The 19,344-nt window shown below is 43.6% G+C and overlaps 1 protein-coding gene across 3 annotated transcripts in view; it reads right to left on the bottom strand.

Annotated features, from left to right (window-relative positions):
* vac14 (vac14 homolog (S. cerevisiae)) overlaps positions 1-19,344 on the bottom strand; it is a 363,248-nt gene that overhangs the window by 207,425 nt on the left and 136,479 nt on the right. For all 3 annotated transcript variants that reach the window (XM_087996063.1, XM_043707329.2, XM_043707330.2), the window contains one exon: positions 7,219-7,369. In XM_087996063.1, coding sequence (XP_087852189.1) covers positions 7,219-7,369 — 151 coding nt within the window. The remainder of the gene's footprint in view (positions 1-7,218; positions 7,370-19,344) is intronic.

Here is a 19,344-nt window from a genome sequence, read left to right as displayed (position 1 = left end):
ATCTTGCAGCGAGTATACACTGCTGCTACTGAGTGTCAGTGATGTCCTGTGGATGTGGTGCCAATCAGGTGGGCTGCTTTGTCCTGGAATGGTGTCCACCTTCTCAAGTGTTGTTGGAGCTGCAGCTGTCCAGGCAAGCAGGAGTATCTCATCACACTCTTGTCTTGGGCCTTATAGATGGTGGACAAGCTGAGGGGAGCCAGGAAGTGAGTTATTCACTGCAGGAGGCGGCAGAGATGGACCATCTATCCAGTATGGCTGGCTCAAGATGTTGCAAATTCAAACGCTGAACTCTACCATCACTGAGGAAACACATGTTCATGCTGGCTCCTCTGGTTAATTGTCCACCACCAACAACTGGATGAAGCAGGACTGCTGAGATTTAGTCTGATGTATTAGATGTAGGATTGCTTAAATTTCTGTCCAGCATTCTGCTTCCTGCTTAGTGGGCGGCACGGTGGCACAGTGGTTAGCACTGCTGCCTCACAGCGCCTGAGACCCGGGTTCAATTCCCGCCTCAGGCGACTGACTGTGTGGAGTTTGCACGTTCTCCCCGTGTCTGCGTGGGTTTCCTCCGGGTGCTCCGGTTTCCTCCCACAGTCCAAAAGATGTGCTGGGTCAGGTGAATTGGCTATGCTAAATTGCCCGTAGTGTTAGGTAAGGGGTAAATGTAGGGGTATGGGTGGGTTTCGCTTCGGCGGGTCGGTGTGGACTTGTTGGGCCGAAGGGCCTGTTTCCACACTGTAATGTAATGTAATGTAATCTAATCTAATCTAATCTAATCCTCAGTTTAGCATACAGGTCATTGTGTATGGTAGCTTCTCGAGGTTGGTGCTCACTTTTAGCCAAGGCGGTGCTACCCTGAGAAAATTTTCTGAACTCCCAGGCTGAGTCTTCTGGATAGATAGTAATGGTAAAGTGGCGATGGTTTCCATTGAAATAGTTGCTGCTGCTGGCCTACTATCTTTCAGATTAATTGATCCTCTTTCGCATAATGCTAATACCAAGCAACAGAAAAGAAGATATTCTCATTGCGAAGGCGGAACTTTGTCTTAATACTTTCCTGTGTAATGGCTACTCTGTCAAACAGTCGTAGCCAAATGTACCCGCACCCATCAGGCTGACGAGGTCAAGATTGAGGAAATGATTTCTTCTTGTTTCTCACCTCCTCCACAACATGCTGTAGCTACGACTTTCAGGACTTCAACAGCACAGTCAGCTGCAATGCTCCCAATCCACTCAGTTCTGGACATTGATGGCCCTTAATCAGAATATATTCTCTGCCCCAGCTTCCTTTAGTGCTTCCTCCAGTGCTGTTCCAAAGAATATAAATTCATCAGCTGAGAGGGAGTGGTAAGTGGTTTCTTTACCGGTGTTGTTTGCTGTAACAAGACTTCATGAAGCTCCTAAGTCAGTGTTGAGTACCCCAGGATCACTCCCTTCTGACCCCATACAACTAAGATGGCAACACTGATGAGTCTGCCCTGCCTTTGGAACAGGATATATGTAGGGACCGTAACAGAGGAGTTAAGGGCACAAGCTGAAAAGAATGAATCTGAGAGGATGACACTGTCAAGGTGCTGTTCAATCAGTCTGTGCAGCAGCTCTCCCACTTTTGGCATGAGTTTCCAGGTATTAGGGAGGAGAACTTTGAATAGTCGATTAGGCTGGGTGTGCCTGTACTAAAGGTTGTCGTGGGAGGTGCATATTTGCTTTATTCTGACACTCTCCTGTAGTGACTTGATACAAATGAGTAATGCGTTGAATCATTTCAAAGGGCATTTAGCAGTCAATCACATTGCTGAGTTTCTGAACTCTCATGTAGGTCAGGACAGATTAGCAAAGTAGATTTCTTTCCCTAAAGAACATTAGTGAACCAGATAGGTTTTTGGAACAATGGAGCTATTTTGTGAGCAGCTCTGCTGATGCAAACTTGCTATTCCATAAGACGTGAATTTAACTTTTCCAGCTACCAAAATGAACTCATATCTCTAGGCAATTAAGTTTTTAGCTTATAAGATCATTCACAGAACCTTTATTCCAGTGTGCTTAGTGTATTTTCAATATTCAATACGGTCAGCTGATCTGCATAGAAATCGTCATACAATCACAGAATCCCTATAGTGTGGAAACAGGCCCTTTGGCCGACAAGTCCACACTGACCCTCTGAAGAGTAACCCACATAGACCCATTTCCCTACCCTACCACTCTACACTTATCCCTGACTAATGCACTTAACCTACACATTTCCGTGTAACACAATGGGCAATTTAGCATGGCCAATTCACCTAATCTCCACATCCTTGGACTGTGGGAGGAAACCGGAGCACCCAGAGGAAACCCACGCAGACACGGGGAGAACGTACAAACTCCACACAGACAGTCGCCCGAGGCGGGAATCGAATCCGGGATCCTGGCACTGAGAGAGAGCAGTGCCAACCACTGAGCTATCGTGCCACCCTTAACGGCACATGGAGCAATGGTATATGCTAACACTCATCACCAGAGTCAGAAGGGTATGATTTCAAGTTCCATTTGAGGCTTGACAAAATCTAGGTCTACACTCTCAGCTGTCCATCAATTAGACATTAAACCGAGGCAGACCTCACTTTCTCCTCCATTAAACCGAGGACCCAACTACTCTTTCAATTGGGGCTCAAGAAAATTGCATGGCAAAAATAAAATCGGGGAGTTTTTCCTGGTATCCTGGCCAAGAACAGCCAAGCATAGATACTTCAGTGGTTATCATGCTGCTGCCTGTGGGAGCTTGCTGTACATAGGTTGACTACTACATTTCCTTTGACAGTGACTACACTTCAGAGAGTACTCACTAGGCTGGAAAGCATGTCCAGATATGTTGAGATCATAAAAGGTCCGACCTAAGGTACATATTTCTTTTTAATTAACAATCAGATTAAGATCACAACTCCAACAAGAATTAACTAAATAAGCATTTTCCTCAAACATATTAGAACAAATTCTTAAATGTTAAATTTTTAGTTGTGATATATGAAGTAAGCTTAAAGAAAAGCATATCTCCTATTGGCACCATTAGCTGCCTTTGTTCATGGGAATATGCAAGCAACAAAAACAAAGGAGGAAATCAGAGCGAGACATTACATAGCAGTAACAAATGAAATGTTCTTTTCAAACAGGACGATTGCAGGATGCATCTACAGTTACAGCATCTCGTTGGTTTCCATGGTAACCAATTGGGAATGACTCTCTTCCCCACATTAAGACCTAGCTGCTTGACTCAGCAGGTAAGGAGAACCACACTCCAGCACAAATCAGCAGCCAGCACTGTTATTTGTACTGCGCTGCTTGAATAAATGGAATTGATTACACAGAGAGACCGAGAATAAGATGAAGCAGAGAGGAGGAGTGTATGATAGATGTCAGGTTGTTAAGGCAAGTGAGAGGCCAGGCTAATTTTTAAAAAAATATATCATGGGATGTGGGTGTCTCGGGCTAGGCCAACATTTATTATCAATCCCTAATTACTCTCAAGGTGGTGGTGGCCAGCTGCCTTTGTGATCTTACACGGTCCGAGGGCTGAAAAGCCACCCACGATGCTGAAGGGTGGGTGTTCCAGGATGTTGACCCAGCCACGCTGAAGGAATGAAAATACATTTTGAAGATGGCGAATATACAAGGTTCAATAGGGAAGTGAAAAAAAAGACAGTGAAGTGAAGAAAGGAGATTGGAAATAAATCAAACAGGAACCTACCAATATTCTGCAGCCATATAGATCGTGAAAGAGTAAGAAGCAGAGATGTCAGAAAAAACTAATCTGAGTCTGTATGGGATGATAACATTGCTAAAATAATCCCAAAAATACAAATAAAAGTCAGTCAAGTGGTGGCATGGATGAGGAGGGATAGAAGAATTGCTATGAGTTATGACATACTTGCAATGAGATTAAGCCTTTAATGCAGTAAAACATCGGAGGGCAGTTCACAGAGTTAGAGTTGGGCAAATTGACAGCAAGCCAAAGGACAATAAGACAGATAATAGTAAGCTTGGTCGAGTAAGTAAAATATATAAGAATGCGGAGGATTTAAACGAGGGGATTTCAGAGATTTGACCTAGATGGTTGAATGCTGGCTGGCAATAATGAGAAAAGGGAATGAAAGCAGCACATCGGCCTGAGTTGGAGGTACATAGATCGAGGGAGGGTTTGGAGTTGGAGTGGTTATGATGAGGGGTGGCTGAAGTGGAGGAATGATTTTAACATGAACACTGATAATCTCAAATCAAGTGTTACTGGACCGGAGTAAATGTTGGTCAGCATTCACAGGAGAACAAGACTTGCTGAGAGCGAGAATGTAGACAGCAGCTCTATTGGATGAGTTAATCTTCATACAGGGCTTAAGATAGGAGTCTGATCAAAAAAGCACTGTACAAGTCCAATTTGAAGGAAACAAGAACAAAGATGAAGCTTTTAGCAGCAAACTGACCAAATCAGAAGTGGAGGCAAACAGTATTACAAGTCACAATAAGGTCATGTATGGAGAAGACATGGGAGTCTGAAGAAATATCCTCCTAAATTCCACAGCAACCCTAAGTTCCATTTCATGCACAAGTTACTGCAGAGCTGTGGATGAGTTGTAATTTAGGGACTGAAGATAGGAGATGCTGTCTTGGAGAGAGCATCTGGAGGATAAAGTACTGCGTTCAGCTCAAATACCCTCATCATTCTAGACATGCATTGTGTAAGCTTGCCCTTGGAACACTGACTGAGGCAATATACCAATATTAATACCTCCATGCCTGTATGCGAGCACTTTCAGAAAAGGCAAAAGGGATAATTAGGAATTTCAGGAGAAACAATCCAGCCACATTTCACTTGCCCAGTGTTGCCCACACTTTCACATCATACAAGGCACTTTAAAAATTGCTTACAGCCAATAAGTGGGGTGCCTGCCTCAGTCAACACAGAAGCAGAAAGAGCAAAGAGAAATCTCAACTGAAGCGGAACGTGTTCAACAAAAACATTCTGATTAGACATCCCCTGGGAAAACAAGTCACTCCAGATAAATCTGACCCAGTCAGTGGTTTAAGTACAGATGCAAACCGTGTCAAGGCAGCATTGATTCGGTGGACTGGAAATTAAAAAGAGCCAAGAGTCAATTCCTGAGGCATTACTTTCATTTTTATACTCTCCAGCAACATCCCGAGCTATTATGGTCAGAGTGAAAGATGAAGAATAATCACCTGGGAAGTCTGCGGTGATTACAGTCGATTGAGGCTGAAGTATCTTTGGTAACGTAAGCAACCCTGAAGCCAAGTGTAGGCAGAAGGAAAGGGAAGTGAATAGCAGAGCATCAATTTTAAACTTAAAAGAAGTGAAAGGGCAAAAAGAAAATAGGAGCAAGAGGCAGCCAGCCAATTCAGGACCTTGACTCTTTTCTAGTCAATGAGATTACAGCTGATTGGCATCTAACCTCCATCTGTTCTCTTTAATAATTACTATCTTAATGTAACAAAATCAGTCTCAACATTGAACTTTTCAATAGACCCACTGTCTCACAAGCTTTTTATTGGGGTGGTGGGGGGCACTTTGCACAAAATGAGTGGATCCTGACAACATTCCTCAAGTCAAAATTGATGCTTCCTCGCTCAACAGGAAATAGTTTCTCACCATCCATCCTGTCAGTTCCTTTAATTATCATAAACATTGAAATAAACATCTTCATCTTAACGAGATCACCCTTTAATTTTCTAGAGACAAGGGAATACAATTGAGTTCTGGCAGTTATCGTATCAGGATTTTGGATGTCAGAGGTCCAGATTCAGATGTGTTTCATCTCATGTCATGGCATACACTGTCTCCAACAAGTAAGCATGGAGGTGACTTCCATTGTTGACTCTACTATTAATCAAGTCGACCACAATATGAAGGCTATATTGTTCCAATATTTAGTTGAATAGGGCTTGGCTTGTAGTTGTTACCTCTCTGCCATTTGATGGCAAAGACAGAGTTAAAATTTCAGTCATATACACACTAATCTTTAGTCTAATTTAGTGGCCACACATGATGAACCCACAATCTAACAGCCAGGATGAAGACTTTCCACTCCAAGTCATCACTAGCAGCTTAAAGGGGCATTTCGTATGTACATGAGTGTAGCTCTTTATATTAAAGACTAGATATTCCACAGACTGAACCCAGAGTTAATTTTATGACTCAAAATCAGGAACTCATCCAGTCTGAGATATATGAAAGCACAGCTCACCTCCATTGCGAAATGGTAAATTCAATGGCTTTGCACTTTTTTAGGGTATTCCTGTCCTTAGCTTATACTGAGAACAACCCAGCATGGGGAGGCCATTCAACTCCTTGTAGCTATGCTAACTTTTTGCAAGAGCCATCTAATTATCTCCCCGCACCCACTCCTTCCCCAAAACCTTGCAACTCTATAGATTTTAGCCATGCTTAAAACCTCTCTCTGAACTGGTGTTTGCCTGAGTGGTGGCTGAACAATTGGTTTTGATGGTCTTTCAGCTGTCTAAGACCCAAAGCTCTGGAATCCTCTCACTTAAACTTCCCCACCTCGGTCATCCTCAAAAATACCAGGCTTTTACACATCTGTCTAATAGTGCCTCACATACTCACTGTCAAATATTCACAAAATCACAGAATCTGTACAGTGAGGAACTGGCCATTTGGCCCAACAATTCCACACTGATTCTCCCAAAAGTAACCCATCCAGACCCATTCCTCTATGCTATTATCCTATATTTATCCCTGACCAATGCACCTAACCTACACAACCCTGAACACTATGGGACAATTTACCAGGGCCAATTCACCTGACCTGCACATCTTGGATTGTGGGAGAAACCAGAGCACCCGGAGGAAACCCACACAGACACTGGGAGAATGTGCAAACTCCACACAGACAGTCACCCGAGGCTGGAATCGAAGTCGGGTCTCTGGAGCTGTGAGGCAGTAGTGCTACCCACTGAGCCACAGTGCCGTCCAGCTATTGTCCTGACAGCTGTCCCCTGAAGTGTCTTGGATGTTTTATTAAAGGTGCTATATAAATGTAAATTACCGTTAATTGAAAGACTGCAAAGATAAAAAAAGTCTTGATATTAGAAATGCCTGAAACAGAGTCATACTAACAGTTTAGTATTTCCATTTCTATCTTCTCTTGCTGAGCTGATTCAAAGTGGTTTAGCAGTGTAGATAATGACTAACTTGGTACTTACTGGAAGAGTTCAATGGTGTGGAGGAAATAGGAATATTCAGCTCTGACTGACTATTTTGGGTGCTGTTGCTCTCATACGAATCCTGCCCATCTGTCTGGCCCGCTGGAGAGGAAGCAATTTCTGCCAGCACCTCCAAGTCTTTCAAGATCACCTGGAATCACAAATGAATGCTACTCTTAAGAGGTCAACAGAGCCAGTGATTTTACTGTGCATTCAGAACATTCCACACAAATTTATTACAATACATACATTGCTGTTTGTTAAAAATAAAATACAGAAGTAAACAACAGCCATGGGGAAAAAATTGCTTAACCACATAAATCAGTTTAATTAAAATATGCATTTAGACCACTCCAATGTAATTAGGATAACTGATAAGTCCATCTTGAGAACAGATCCTCATCTGTACATCAGCCTTGGTTAAAATTTCTTATGGAGAAGGCTATAAATCAGTTCTGGAACCAATCCTGGATCTGAGAGACTGCAGTCTTTTCTTTAAACACATCCAGCAGTAATATTGAGATTTGATATTCCTTGATCACGACACACTACTTTCATCAAATTCTTGGAGATCGAGTCAAAGATCATTTAATCAAAAACTCTTCCTGTTTGGTTTCATTATCTCTGCACCTTTAAATAGTCTGCCATACCAGGCAAAGCAACCAAGTATTAAAGCACTCTCAATGACAGCCATATAAAAGAACTGCATGACTATATGACCAACTCAAAAAGGTATTAGTTTTCTGCAATAGTGTGGCCAAGTTTGACCACCACATCCTGTGTACTGCTCTCTTCAATTTAGCCAATCAAGCTAAATACTTGTAATTGCTTAACTTTTCCAATTCTGCCTTTGTTCAATTGATTAATGGATGGGAAATAGGGAGAAACGAAACCAGGCACCACAGACCTACAACCATGATTCAGAATGTGTTCAGAGTAAGATTCGAAGAATGGTGATATCGTGTACAGAGTGCATTGAGGACGCAAACAAGCATCCATTATCTTATAAATGAACCAAAGGGCCCTGTTGAAAGCCCTCTTCCATTCACACTGTCCGCTCTTCATCTGCTGAACACAGCGTCTCAAGAGTGGATCACAGTTTGAGTGCACTAAGTGCAAAACATGGTGAGATTAGGAAAGGCTGTGGATAGAACCAGGGCCCTACTCGTTTCTGCTGTCAAATTACAAGTTGTCTTCACCAACTGAACCATTGGCAAAGCTCCCAGGTTTATTTACAGTGGTTTTTGAAAGACAGACTTTAGGTTCCTGAAGTTTAATGTATTTTCCCATCCAACTCAGTCAATTTGGGTCTCATGTCTTCATAATTTCCCTGGTTCAGATTTAGCCCATTCACTTCCAATGTAAATACAAAATCCTATCAAATTCTGCTCACTCATCCCTAAAGATTTTTTTACAACAAGATTGCTAATTAACCCTTTATTACATAATACTCTATATAAAATAACATGCTCCCTCAACATACTGCTCAAGAAAACCATCCCTAACACACTTGAGAAACTCACCTTCTGCAGCTTTAGTGGCTGAATTGGTTTACTTAGTCAACATACTGATAAAAGTCAACCATGATAACTGTGTTGCCCATTTCCTTGCTTCTCCCATCTCTGGAGTAATACTGTGCCCCTTACTTCCAATACTTTAGGGGAGGTGATGGCCTTGTGGTATTATTGCTCGTCTGTTAATCCGGAGACCTGGCAGTATTCTGGGGACCTGAATTCGAATCCTATCACAGAAGATGGTGGAATTTGAACTCAACAGGTATCTGAAATATCTAATGACCACCGTGAAATCGTTGCAGATTGTCAAAAAAAACACCTTTGGATTCATTAATGTCTTTTCAGGGAGGACCTGGCTTACATGTGACTCCAGACCCAGAGCAACGTGGTTGGAAAGCAGGGCTTAAGATTGCTCCCAGTGCAAGTGAGTTTAAGAACAAAAGAACTGATCAAAAGAACACGTAGCTGAAGAACAATTGTAGGATGAAGGGTATTCCATTTCTGAGTAATTGGAACTGGTTCCGGGACACGTGGAACCTGTGTATGATGGGCAGGTTGTACCGTAATTGGGCTGGAATGGATATTCTTGCAGGGAGATTCACATTGCTATTGGAGTGAGTTTAAACTCGCATGTTAGGGGAATAGGAACCTGAAGAACAATCAGGGATAGGCAATATATGGTGGCCTGGACAGTGACGCCCTTATCCTGTGACTGAATAGAAGACAAAACCACTATTTTTTGGCCTAGGAGAAGGCTCTAACCAATATGTACTGCCCTTTGCTGTTTATTAGCTCCACCCAAACAGATTCCACACATTGCTTTTTTGATCTGAGATCCTTCCTTACTAACTTACTGATCCCATCCCTATTATTAGTATAACGCAGATTCCTTTTCCTTCTTGTCTGTCCTTCCTCAACCGTTCCCACCCCTGGTCAGAATGCAGCCGTGTTTGTGTAATGACAAGTAAATCAAATCCATCTAATGCTATTTGTGCCTTTACAGTAACAACCCTGCTACAAATCCTGCATCCATTCAGGTGGAGAGTTCTTGACTTTGTTTTTTTTGACATCACTCTGCTTTCAAAGCATACCCAACTCTTAGCGATGTTTCTCTTGTCTTCTAGTATCCCTAGCATCATTTTAACTTCCTATTATTAATTTTATTTCCTTCCAAGTTACGTTACCTCTTCAGGTTCCCATCCCCCACATTTACAATAGCGAATCTCCCTGCAAGAATATCAGTTTCAATCCAATTAAGGTGCAATCTGTCCACCTTATACAGGTTCCGCCAGTCCTAGAACCAGTTCCAATTGATTAGAAATTTGATGCCTTTCATCCTACAATAGTTCTCCAGCCACGTGTTTATTTGATCAACCTTCTTGTCCTTAAGCTCACTAGCACTGGGAGCAATCTTAAGGCCTGCTTTTTCGTTTCCTTCCTAACTCCCTGAAAACTTCCTTCAGGACTTCATCCCAGTCCCTACCTATGTAGACCGTGACTTCTAGCTGATCTCTCCCTCTCGCTTCAGAAAAAAATCCTTGACTCTGGCACTATCCTGGAGTCATGTTTACTGCCACAGAAATGCCTGCCTGATCCGTGACCATGGAATCCCCTATAATTGTCGCTCTTCTTCCTCCTTAACTGTACAGCTGAGATGCCTGTGGGGCCAGGGGCTTAGCTGTGGCTACACTTACCTGAGGAACCATCATCCTCACAAGTTTCCAACATGGAACACTGATTAGCAAGTACAATATACTGAGGGGACTCATGCACTACCTGCCTGATAGTCTCACATTTCCTCTCTGCCTGTACACCTCTATCCACATAGTCCTCTGCCTCACAGATGTACCGTATGACAGTGACTCCAGGTGTCGCTCACATTCTGAAACGTGGAGCTCAAGCTTGTGCAGATATTTTAGGCTGGGACATGTCCGTGACTTCACACATACTGCAGGACGGACACTCCACTCGACCTGCCACTCTAAAACTGTTATCCTTAGTTTGAGTATGGACTTAACTTTGAAAACCTAACAGGCCATTTCTAAGAAAAAGAAAAATGTCAAGAGACTGAAACACAAACTAAATGCCCAACTTTCAATTTAAAGATTGGATGTACGGACCAAACACACTCACCAATCGGATGTTTTCACCACACACATGGTGTCACATCACCGCTGGTCTTAATACAGGTAAGGCAAAGTCAGGCTGGTCTTAATACAGGTAAGGCAAAGTCAGGCTGGTCTTAATACAGGTAAGGCAAAGTCTCATTACGGCAAAGTCTCCTCCATTCTGGCAGCGTGGCTCACACTTGCTGCAGCCCCTCCCCCCCAACCCCAGCACAGGTCTTACCCCAACTCTATCCCTTCACTTCATTACATTGATGCTTGCTTGCTGCTCCTCCAAATCACTGTCTATTTCTCTCCCACGTTTACAGCTAACAGTCTCATGGGCGAACCTCTTAGCAGCAAATCCAAGACTGAACCAGTCTGCAGTTGGAACAGCTGCACCTCAACGATTCGGAGCATTCTGCTCAGGGAGACAAGTTCCGGCCATCCCAAGATCGAAATTTCCTGGCTTTGGGGATTTCAGAAACAATTTTGTCCACTATTTGCCCCATCTATTTTGTGTGAAGTGAAGGCATTGGAGAGTGTACAGAAGAGAGTCACCAAAATGGTTCCATGGATGAGGAACTTCAGTGACAAATGCTGACTGGCAATATTAGGATTGTTTTCCTCAGGAGGAAAAAAAGTGCTGAGAGAAGGTTTGACAAAGGCATCAAAAATAACAGAGGGTTCAGACAACATAGATATAGAGAAACTATTCCCACTCAAGAAGAAATTGCAAATAAAAAGGCATACATTTAAAGTAACTGATAAAAAGTAAAAGTGACTTGAGGAAAAAAAACCTGAACCACAGAATGGTTAAGGTTGGTCATTTTTTTGCAAATTAGTGTTAGAGGCAGGTTCAGAAGGGAATTTGACTATTATCTGAAAAGGAACAATGTGCAGGGTCACAGGGAGAAGACCAGGAAATAGCACAATGGGCCAAGTGGCGGTCTTCCCTATTACAACAATTTTGTGATTTTGATTTCAGAAGACAGTATGTGTCTGGAGTCACCTATAGATCAGTCTGGGTAAGGATAACAGATTTTCTATACTGAAAAATGTTAGGGAACCAAATAGGTGGTTAATCATAGTCTGGTAGTTTCAAAGTTGCCATTATTGCTACAAGCTTTTTATTCCAGATTTTACTGAAGAACCAAATTGGTGAGACTTGAACTTTTGTCTCTGGACTGTGAATCTAGGCCTCTGGATCACTAGCCCCAAAGCAATATGACTACACAACCTAACATTCCCTAACAGTTTACTATTCCAGATGACGTGGGTGATGAGATTACAGAAGCCAAGGGATTTTCAAAGTAAGGCAAGCTGTTACAGAAGCTGCCTCGAGTGCTCTCACCTACGCTGTTTGCATCACGATACCATCACCTACTTAATTAGTCACAATAAAACAAATCATTTTGCCTGTCATTTTTACAGTCAGATGTATTTGTTGCAGGCGAAGGAGGTAATGAAACGGCACTTCAACAACTGTTAAACCTCCCAGCAATCTGCACACACTTCATCTATAATTCTCACACATTAACCACTGACACTGAACAGAAGGAGACTTGTTCAGCACCCCTATCCACTTCCACGCCCCACCCTTCTGGTCTGAACGACATCTGACTGCATCTTTACCATCAATGGGTTTAGCCCTCAAAGGACCTCTAGTGGTGGTTCTGTTTGTGTCTAATAAAAAGCCATTTCCTTCTATACTGTATTTGAAATAAAGAGCAAAAGCACATCACACTGTAGTCTATTCACAACAATATCAAAGATGCACACAGTATCTTCTGTATGCACGTTATGGAAGTGAGAGATTTTACAATTTTCAGTAACCTGGCATGATACACCATGGTGGCATGTAGACAAACCTGCCAGTACTAAACCTGCTCCTAAGTCAGAGTCAAAGAGTGTGGTGCTGGAAAAACACAGCTGGTCAGGCAGCATCCGAGGAGCAGCAGAATTGACGTTTCGAGCATAAGCTCTTCAAGAGCTTGTGCATGAAACGTCGATTCTCCTGCTCCTCAGATGCTGCCTGACCAGCTGTGCTTTTCCAGCACTCCACTCTTCGACTCTGATCTCCAGCGTCTACAATCCCCACTTTCTCCCTGCCCATAAGTCAATTGGTCAACTGTTGTGATGTTTTCAGTCTCTATTTATAGCAGTGCATGCTGCTGGATGAGGCTCCATGGGATGTTCTACACCATTAATTGTATAAACAAAAGAAAAAGGGACAAGGAAAATCAAATCAATGCATCCAACTGGCACTACCCCTTCATGCTGCAACCTTCATGGACTGTTAATGAAAATAAAAATGCTGGAGATCACAGCAGGTCAGGCAGCATCATGGAGAGGGAGCAAACTAACATGGAGTCTCGATGACTCATCATCTAGTCTCTTCAGCTCTGACAAAGAGTCATCGAGAAACATTAACTTGCTCTCTTTCAATGGATGCTGCCTGACCCGTTGTGATCTCTAGCACTTTTTTTTTTCAGTACAGAATCCAGCATCTGCAGTAATTTGCTCCTGCACGTACCATTAACTTGAACCACCCAAAGTCCAACATCTATTGTCCTGCATTAAATTAGTGGATGAATACAATGATTCCACTAGTCACAGGCAGAATGGACCTGATGAGGGGTAATAACCCTGTCAAACACATTGCCTGGAAGCCACACTCTCAATGGCCGGGATGGATGTTATAGATACTTTGATTGCTATAGTTTCTACTGTGACACAGTTATACAGCACGGAAACCGACCCTTCAGTCCAAATCATCCACACCAACCAGATATTCTAACCTAATCTAATCCCATCTACCAGCATTTTGCCCATATCTCTCTACACCCTTCCTATTCATATACCCATTCAGATGTCTTTTGAATGCTTCTACCAGCCTCCACCACTTCCTCTGGCAACTCATCCGTTACATGAACCACCCTCTGCATCAAAAGGTTACCCATCAGGTTCCTTTTAAATCTTTCCCGTCTGACCTTAGACCTATGCCCTCTAAGTTTTGGACTCTCCTACCCTGGGGAAAAGACTTTGGCTATTCACCCTATCCTTGCCCCTCATGGTTTGATAAACCTCTATAAGATGACTCTGTTTAGAGACTGTAAATTAAAACCACAGGGCCCTTTCTCAACTCAACTTAGTGGCTGACACTGATGGCAACACAGACTCTAAGCTAAAGCATACAGAATGAGCCTTTGGCTAATTTTGGAAGATATTCTCTATCTAGCTCTGGGCAATCTCAGGCAATTAAGCAAATTTCAGAAGGTTTCCACAATCTATAGCACAAGTCTTTGACAAAAATTGAACAATTTTTCAACCATCAGAACTCCTTTTTAAGGCTAATCGTAAAATAACAGCTCGGCAACTGTTTTAGTGATGGTGACACCATTGAATGTTGAGGGGCAGTGGTTAGATTGTCGCTCATTAGAGATGGTCATTGCCTGGCATCTGTGTGGCACGAATGTTACTTGCCAGTCGCCAGGCCAAGCCTGGATATTGTCCAGATCTTGCTGCATTTAAACGTTGACTGGTTCGGTATCTGAGGAGTCACAAATGATGCACATCCCCACTTTTGACCTTATGATGGAGGAAAGGTCATTGATAAAGCAGTTGAAGATGGTTGGGTCGAGGACAACGTCCTAAGGTACTTCTGCAGCTCCTCCTGGAGCTGAGATAACTGACCTCAGCCACAACCATCTTCCTATGTGCCAGGTATAACTCCAATCAGCAGAGAGTTTGCCCTGAGATACCCACTGATTCCCATTTTTCTATGGCTACTGGATGCCATACTCAGTCAAATACAGCCTTGATGTCAAGGGCTGGCACTCTCATCTCGTCTCTGGAAATCAGCTCTTCTGTCCATGACTGGACGAAGGCTGTAAAGAGGTCATGAGTTGAGTGTCCCTGGCACAACCCAAACTGGGCGCCACTGAGCAGGTTATTGCTGAGCTGATGCTGTTTGATAAAACTGTGGATGACACCTTCCATCACTTTACTAATGATCGAGTAGACTGATGGAGCGGGAATTGGCCAGGTTGGATTTGCTCCAGCGTTTTGCATACAGGATGCACTTGGGCAATTCCTCACATTGTTGGTTAGATGCTAGTGTTGTACTGGACTAGAACAGCTTAGCTAGGGGAGCGGCAAGTTCTGGAGCGCAAGTCTTCATTACTATTGCTGGAACATTGTCTGGACCCATAGTCTATATAGCATCCAGTGCCTCTAACCATTTCTTGATCGCACAGAATTACTACAGTGTGGGAAACAGGTCATTTGGCCCAAAAAGTCCAAATCGAACCCCTGAAGAGTTTCCCTCCCCACCCAGACCCATCCCTCTACCCTATCACGCTACATTTCCCATGACTAATGCAACTAGCCTACACACCCTTGAACACCAAGGTCCATTTAGCATGGCCAATTCACCTGACCTGCACATCTTTGGACTGTGGGAGGAAATCAGAGCACCCGGAGGAAACCCATGCAGACACTGGGAGAATGTGCAAATGCCACACAGACAGTCGCCGAGGCTGGAATCGAACCCGGGTCCATGGAGAGAATTTAGTTATATTATGTGGTGTGCCTTTAAGAATTTGTTCTGTCATGCTTCTTTTGAAGGGAAGTGTTGCAAACTTGGAGGGGAGCTGCCTGCTTCAAGCCCAGCTAGCTTTGATTTTTTTAAAAATATTGGACCACTAGAAGCACCACAAAGGAGTGGGGTCGAGCTCCCTCAGAACCAGGGTTTTGAGCTTTAGATTTCTGCAGTTGCAGGAATCTTAAAGCTGGATGTGGAAGCTGTCTGTCCACTCTCTGTTGCAGCTAAAAGCTGGGGTCCTCTTCCTGTTGCTAGAATTGCAGATGGGACAATTTTACTACTTTTGCCTTTGCCACGCCAAGGGCGTACTTGTGCGTTATGACATTGCAACAGTCAATCAGCACAGTCAGTTCTGCTATAACCCGATAGTTTTGTTCTCATGCAATCCCATATTGTAAGAAAACTGCGAAATAACAGCACCATTTAAACTAATGGAAACGGAATCACGCTATAACCAATACACGCTTTAAAAGTTCGTACTATAGAAACATTGTCCTCAATTCGTCAATCGTGTTATAGCAAATTCATATTTAAGAACCATGCATTATAGGAGACCGACCTGTAGTTTATTACTTTAAGTATTTAAACAGAGTCACAGTTAAGCCAATTTTTTTTGTCTGAATTTTAACTATAGTGTATGAATAAAGTGTGTTTTGTTTCAAGCCTGATAGTTTATCCAATTGAATTGTATCCGAAACACAACGCCTGGGTCTTGCCTTTAGAATAAGAAAAAGTTAGCATCTAGGCTACCTCTTTGACATGTTGTGAGGAAGTTTGATCTGCTCCATAACAATTGGCTGAAGACTGGCATTTGTGATGCTGGGGACTACTGGAGAAGGCACTCTGCGTCCTGTGAAGGTTGCTGCGAATGTACGGCTGAGTTGGCCTCTTCTATCATTGAGGATAGAGATATTTGTGGGAGTCTCCTCCTCCAGTGAGTTTAATTGTCCACCATCACATTCATTACTGAGGGTGGCAAGGGTATAAAATGTACTGAGTTCCTCTGTGTTGGGGAAACAATTGGAGAAAATTCTGAAGGAGTGAATTAATTTCCACTTGGAGAGGTAAGTACGATCAAGGATAGTCAGAGGGAGGTCAGTCCGAACAAGTTTGATTGAATTTTATCAAGGTGGTGATCAGGTGTGTAGATGAGAGTAGTGCAATTGATGTAGTCGATACAGATTTCAGCAAAGCCTTTGACAAGGTCCAACTTGAGAGACTGATAAAGAAAGTAGAAGCATTAGGGACCTGGGGTAACTCGGCTGGATAGATCCAAAATTGGATCAGTGACAGGAGACAGAGGGTGGTGGCAATAGGCTGTTTGTGACAGGAGCCCAGTGTCGAATGGTTACCACAACGATCAGTGCTGGGTCCCTTATTCCATGTGATATTCAGAAATGATATAGTTAGAATGTTGGGGGTGGGTAGGGGTGGGGGTATTTTGTGGATGACATCACGATTGGCTGAGTGGTTGACAGCAAGATAGTCAGTCTTAGGTTACAGGTTGGTCAAGTGGGCAGATCAGTGGCAGGTGGCACTTAACTCTGAAAATGGAGAGCGATGCACTTTGGAAGAAGTGACAAAGACAAGGAAATATTCAATGAACGGCAGGTCACTTATAAACTCAGGAAAAGAGAGGTCTTGGGCTGCTCATGGATAGATCCCAAGGGCAGCAGGACAGGTTAGTAGAGTAGTTAAGAAGTCAGGTGGGGTGCTTGCCTTTATCAGTCATGACAGACATTCTAAGAGCAGGAAGGTTAGGTTGAAGCTGGACTGAACTTTGGTTAGGCCACAGCTGAAGTAGTGTATGCAGTTCTGGTCACCACATTATGATGAAATTAGATAAGATATAGTGCGAAAACAGGCCCTTCGGCCCAACAAGTCCACACTGACCTGCCGAAGCACAACCCACCCAGACCCCATTCTCCTACATTTACCCCTTCACCTAACACTATGGGCAATTTAGCTCAGCCAATTCACCTAACCTTATAGAAGGATGTGATTGCTCTGGAAGGGATGCAGAGGAAATTCACCAGGATGTTGCCTGGGATGGAGCATTTTAGCTAGAGAGAGAAGCTGGATAAACTTGGGCTGTTTTCTTTAGAGCAGAGAAAGCCGAGGGGAGCCTTACTGAGGTCTATATTGAGAGATATGGATAGAAAGTAATTGTCCCTCATGGTTGAAGAGATAAAAACAAAGGGGCAGAATTTTAATGCAAAGGGCAAGAGCTTTAGAGGGGCTTTGAGGTAAATATTGTTCATCCAGAGGGTGGTGGCAATCTCAAATGCACTGCTTGGAGGATGGGATAAGCAGGAAACCTCAGAACCTTTTCAAAAGTAAGTGGATGACTCCTTCAATTGTCGTAACATTCAAGTTTGTGGGCCAAGTGCTGGAAAAAGTGGAATCAGTGTAGACAGAATGATGCAGACTCGATGGACCAAAGGACCTTTTCTGTGCTGTATAACTCTATAACTAAACTTTATACAAAAAGTACCTTTCATTGGAATGCTTTTATATCTGAGTTGATAAAGCATTGTGCTGGAAAAAGCAGAGGTCAGCCAGCATCTGAGGAGTAAGAGAGTGTTGACATTTTGGACATAACATTTCTTTGGGACTGCTTTTATATCTGAACAACTGCCTTTCTCTGCATTGTCAGGCTACTGCTCATTGAACTTCAGTACCCTCCATGAACTATTATGCACATGGTTAATTGCTGCCATCACAATGCATTAAACCACATTGAGGATCTCTACATCTGCAAGGTTCATCACCCTGTGACCTTCCTCAGCGACATCTGTCTATAATTGGTTAGATGATGGAACCTAATGATAAGAAGCTTTAATAAATTAACCATGTTATTAAGTACGTAATCATTTCCAGAGTTAGAAAATAGATACTGTAACCCCAATGAGGATTAGTTGAAAATTCAACACACTGTACAACTTGGTTGTGTACTCAAGGCTCCTACAGACCCAAGGTCAGTCTGTTCACTCTACCTGGCTGAATAATAGCAGTTCAGGCAGCATCCAAGGAGCAGCGAAATCGATGTTTCGGGCAATTCATCAGGAATAAAGGCAGTGAGCCTGAAGCGTGGAGAGATAAGCTAGAGGAGGGTGGGGGTGGGGAGAAAGTAGCATAGAGTACAATGGGTGAGTGGGGGAGGGGATTACCTGCATTACACTTCTTCCCACCCTACCTCTTGCAAAAATGCTATCCTGTACTCCCAATTCCTCCGCCTCCGCCGTATCTGCTCCCAGGAGGACCAGTTCCACCATAGAACACACCAGATGGCCTCCTTCTTTAGAGACCGCAATTTCCCTTCCCACGTGGTTAAAGATGCTCTCCAACGCATTTCGTCTACATCCCGCACCTCCGCCCTCAGACCCCACCCCTCCAACCGTAACAAGGACAGAACGCTCCTGGTGCTCACCTTCCAACCTTCGCATAAACCAAATCATCCGCCGACATTTCCGCCACCTCCAAACAGACCCACCACCAGGGATATATTTCCCTCCCCACCCCTTTCCGCCTTCCGCAAAGACCGTTCCCTCCATGACTACCTGGTCAGGTCCACGCCCCCCCTACAACCCACCCTCCCATCCTGGCACTTTCCCCTGCCACTGCAGGAACTGTAAAACCTGTGCCCACACCTCCTCCCTCACCTCTATCCAAGGCCCTAAAGGAGCCTTCCACATCCAAAGTTTTACTTGCACATCCACTAATATCATTTATTGTATCCGTTGCTCGCGAAGCGGTCTCCTCTACATTGGGGAGACTGGGCGCCTCCTAGCAGAGCGCTTTAGGGAACATCTCCAGGACACCCGCACCAATCAACCAAACCGCCCCGTGGGCCAACATTTCAACTCCCCTTCCCACTCTGCCAAGGACATGGAGATCCTGG

This window comes from Chiloscyllium plagiosum, unplaced genomic scaffold, assembly GCF_037043375.1.
Source record: "Chiloscyllium plagiosum isolate Xiang-an unplaced genomic scaffold, Cpla_swu_hap1 HiC_scaffold_17, whole genome shotgun sequence".
NCBI lineage: Eukaryota > Metazoa > Chordata > Chondrichthyes > Orectolobiformes > Hemiscylliidae > Chiloscyllium > Chiloscyllium plagiosum.
This window is presented reverse-complemented; position numbering and strand designations above follow the sequence as displayed.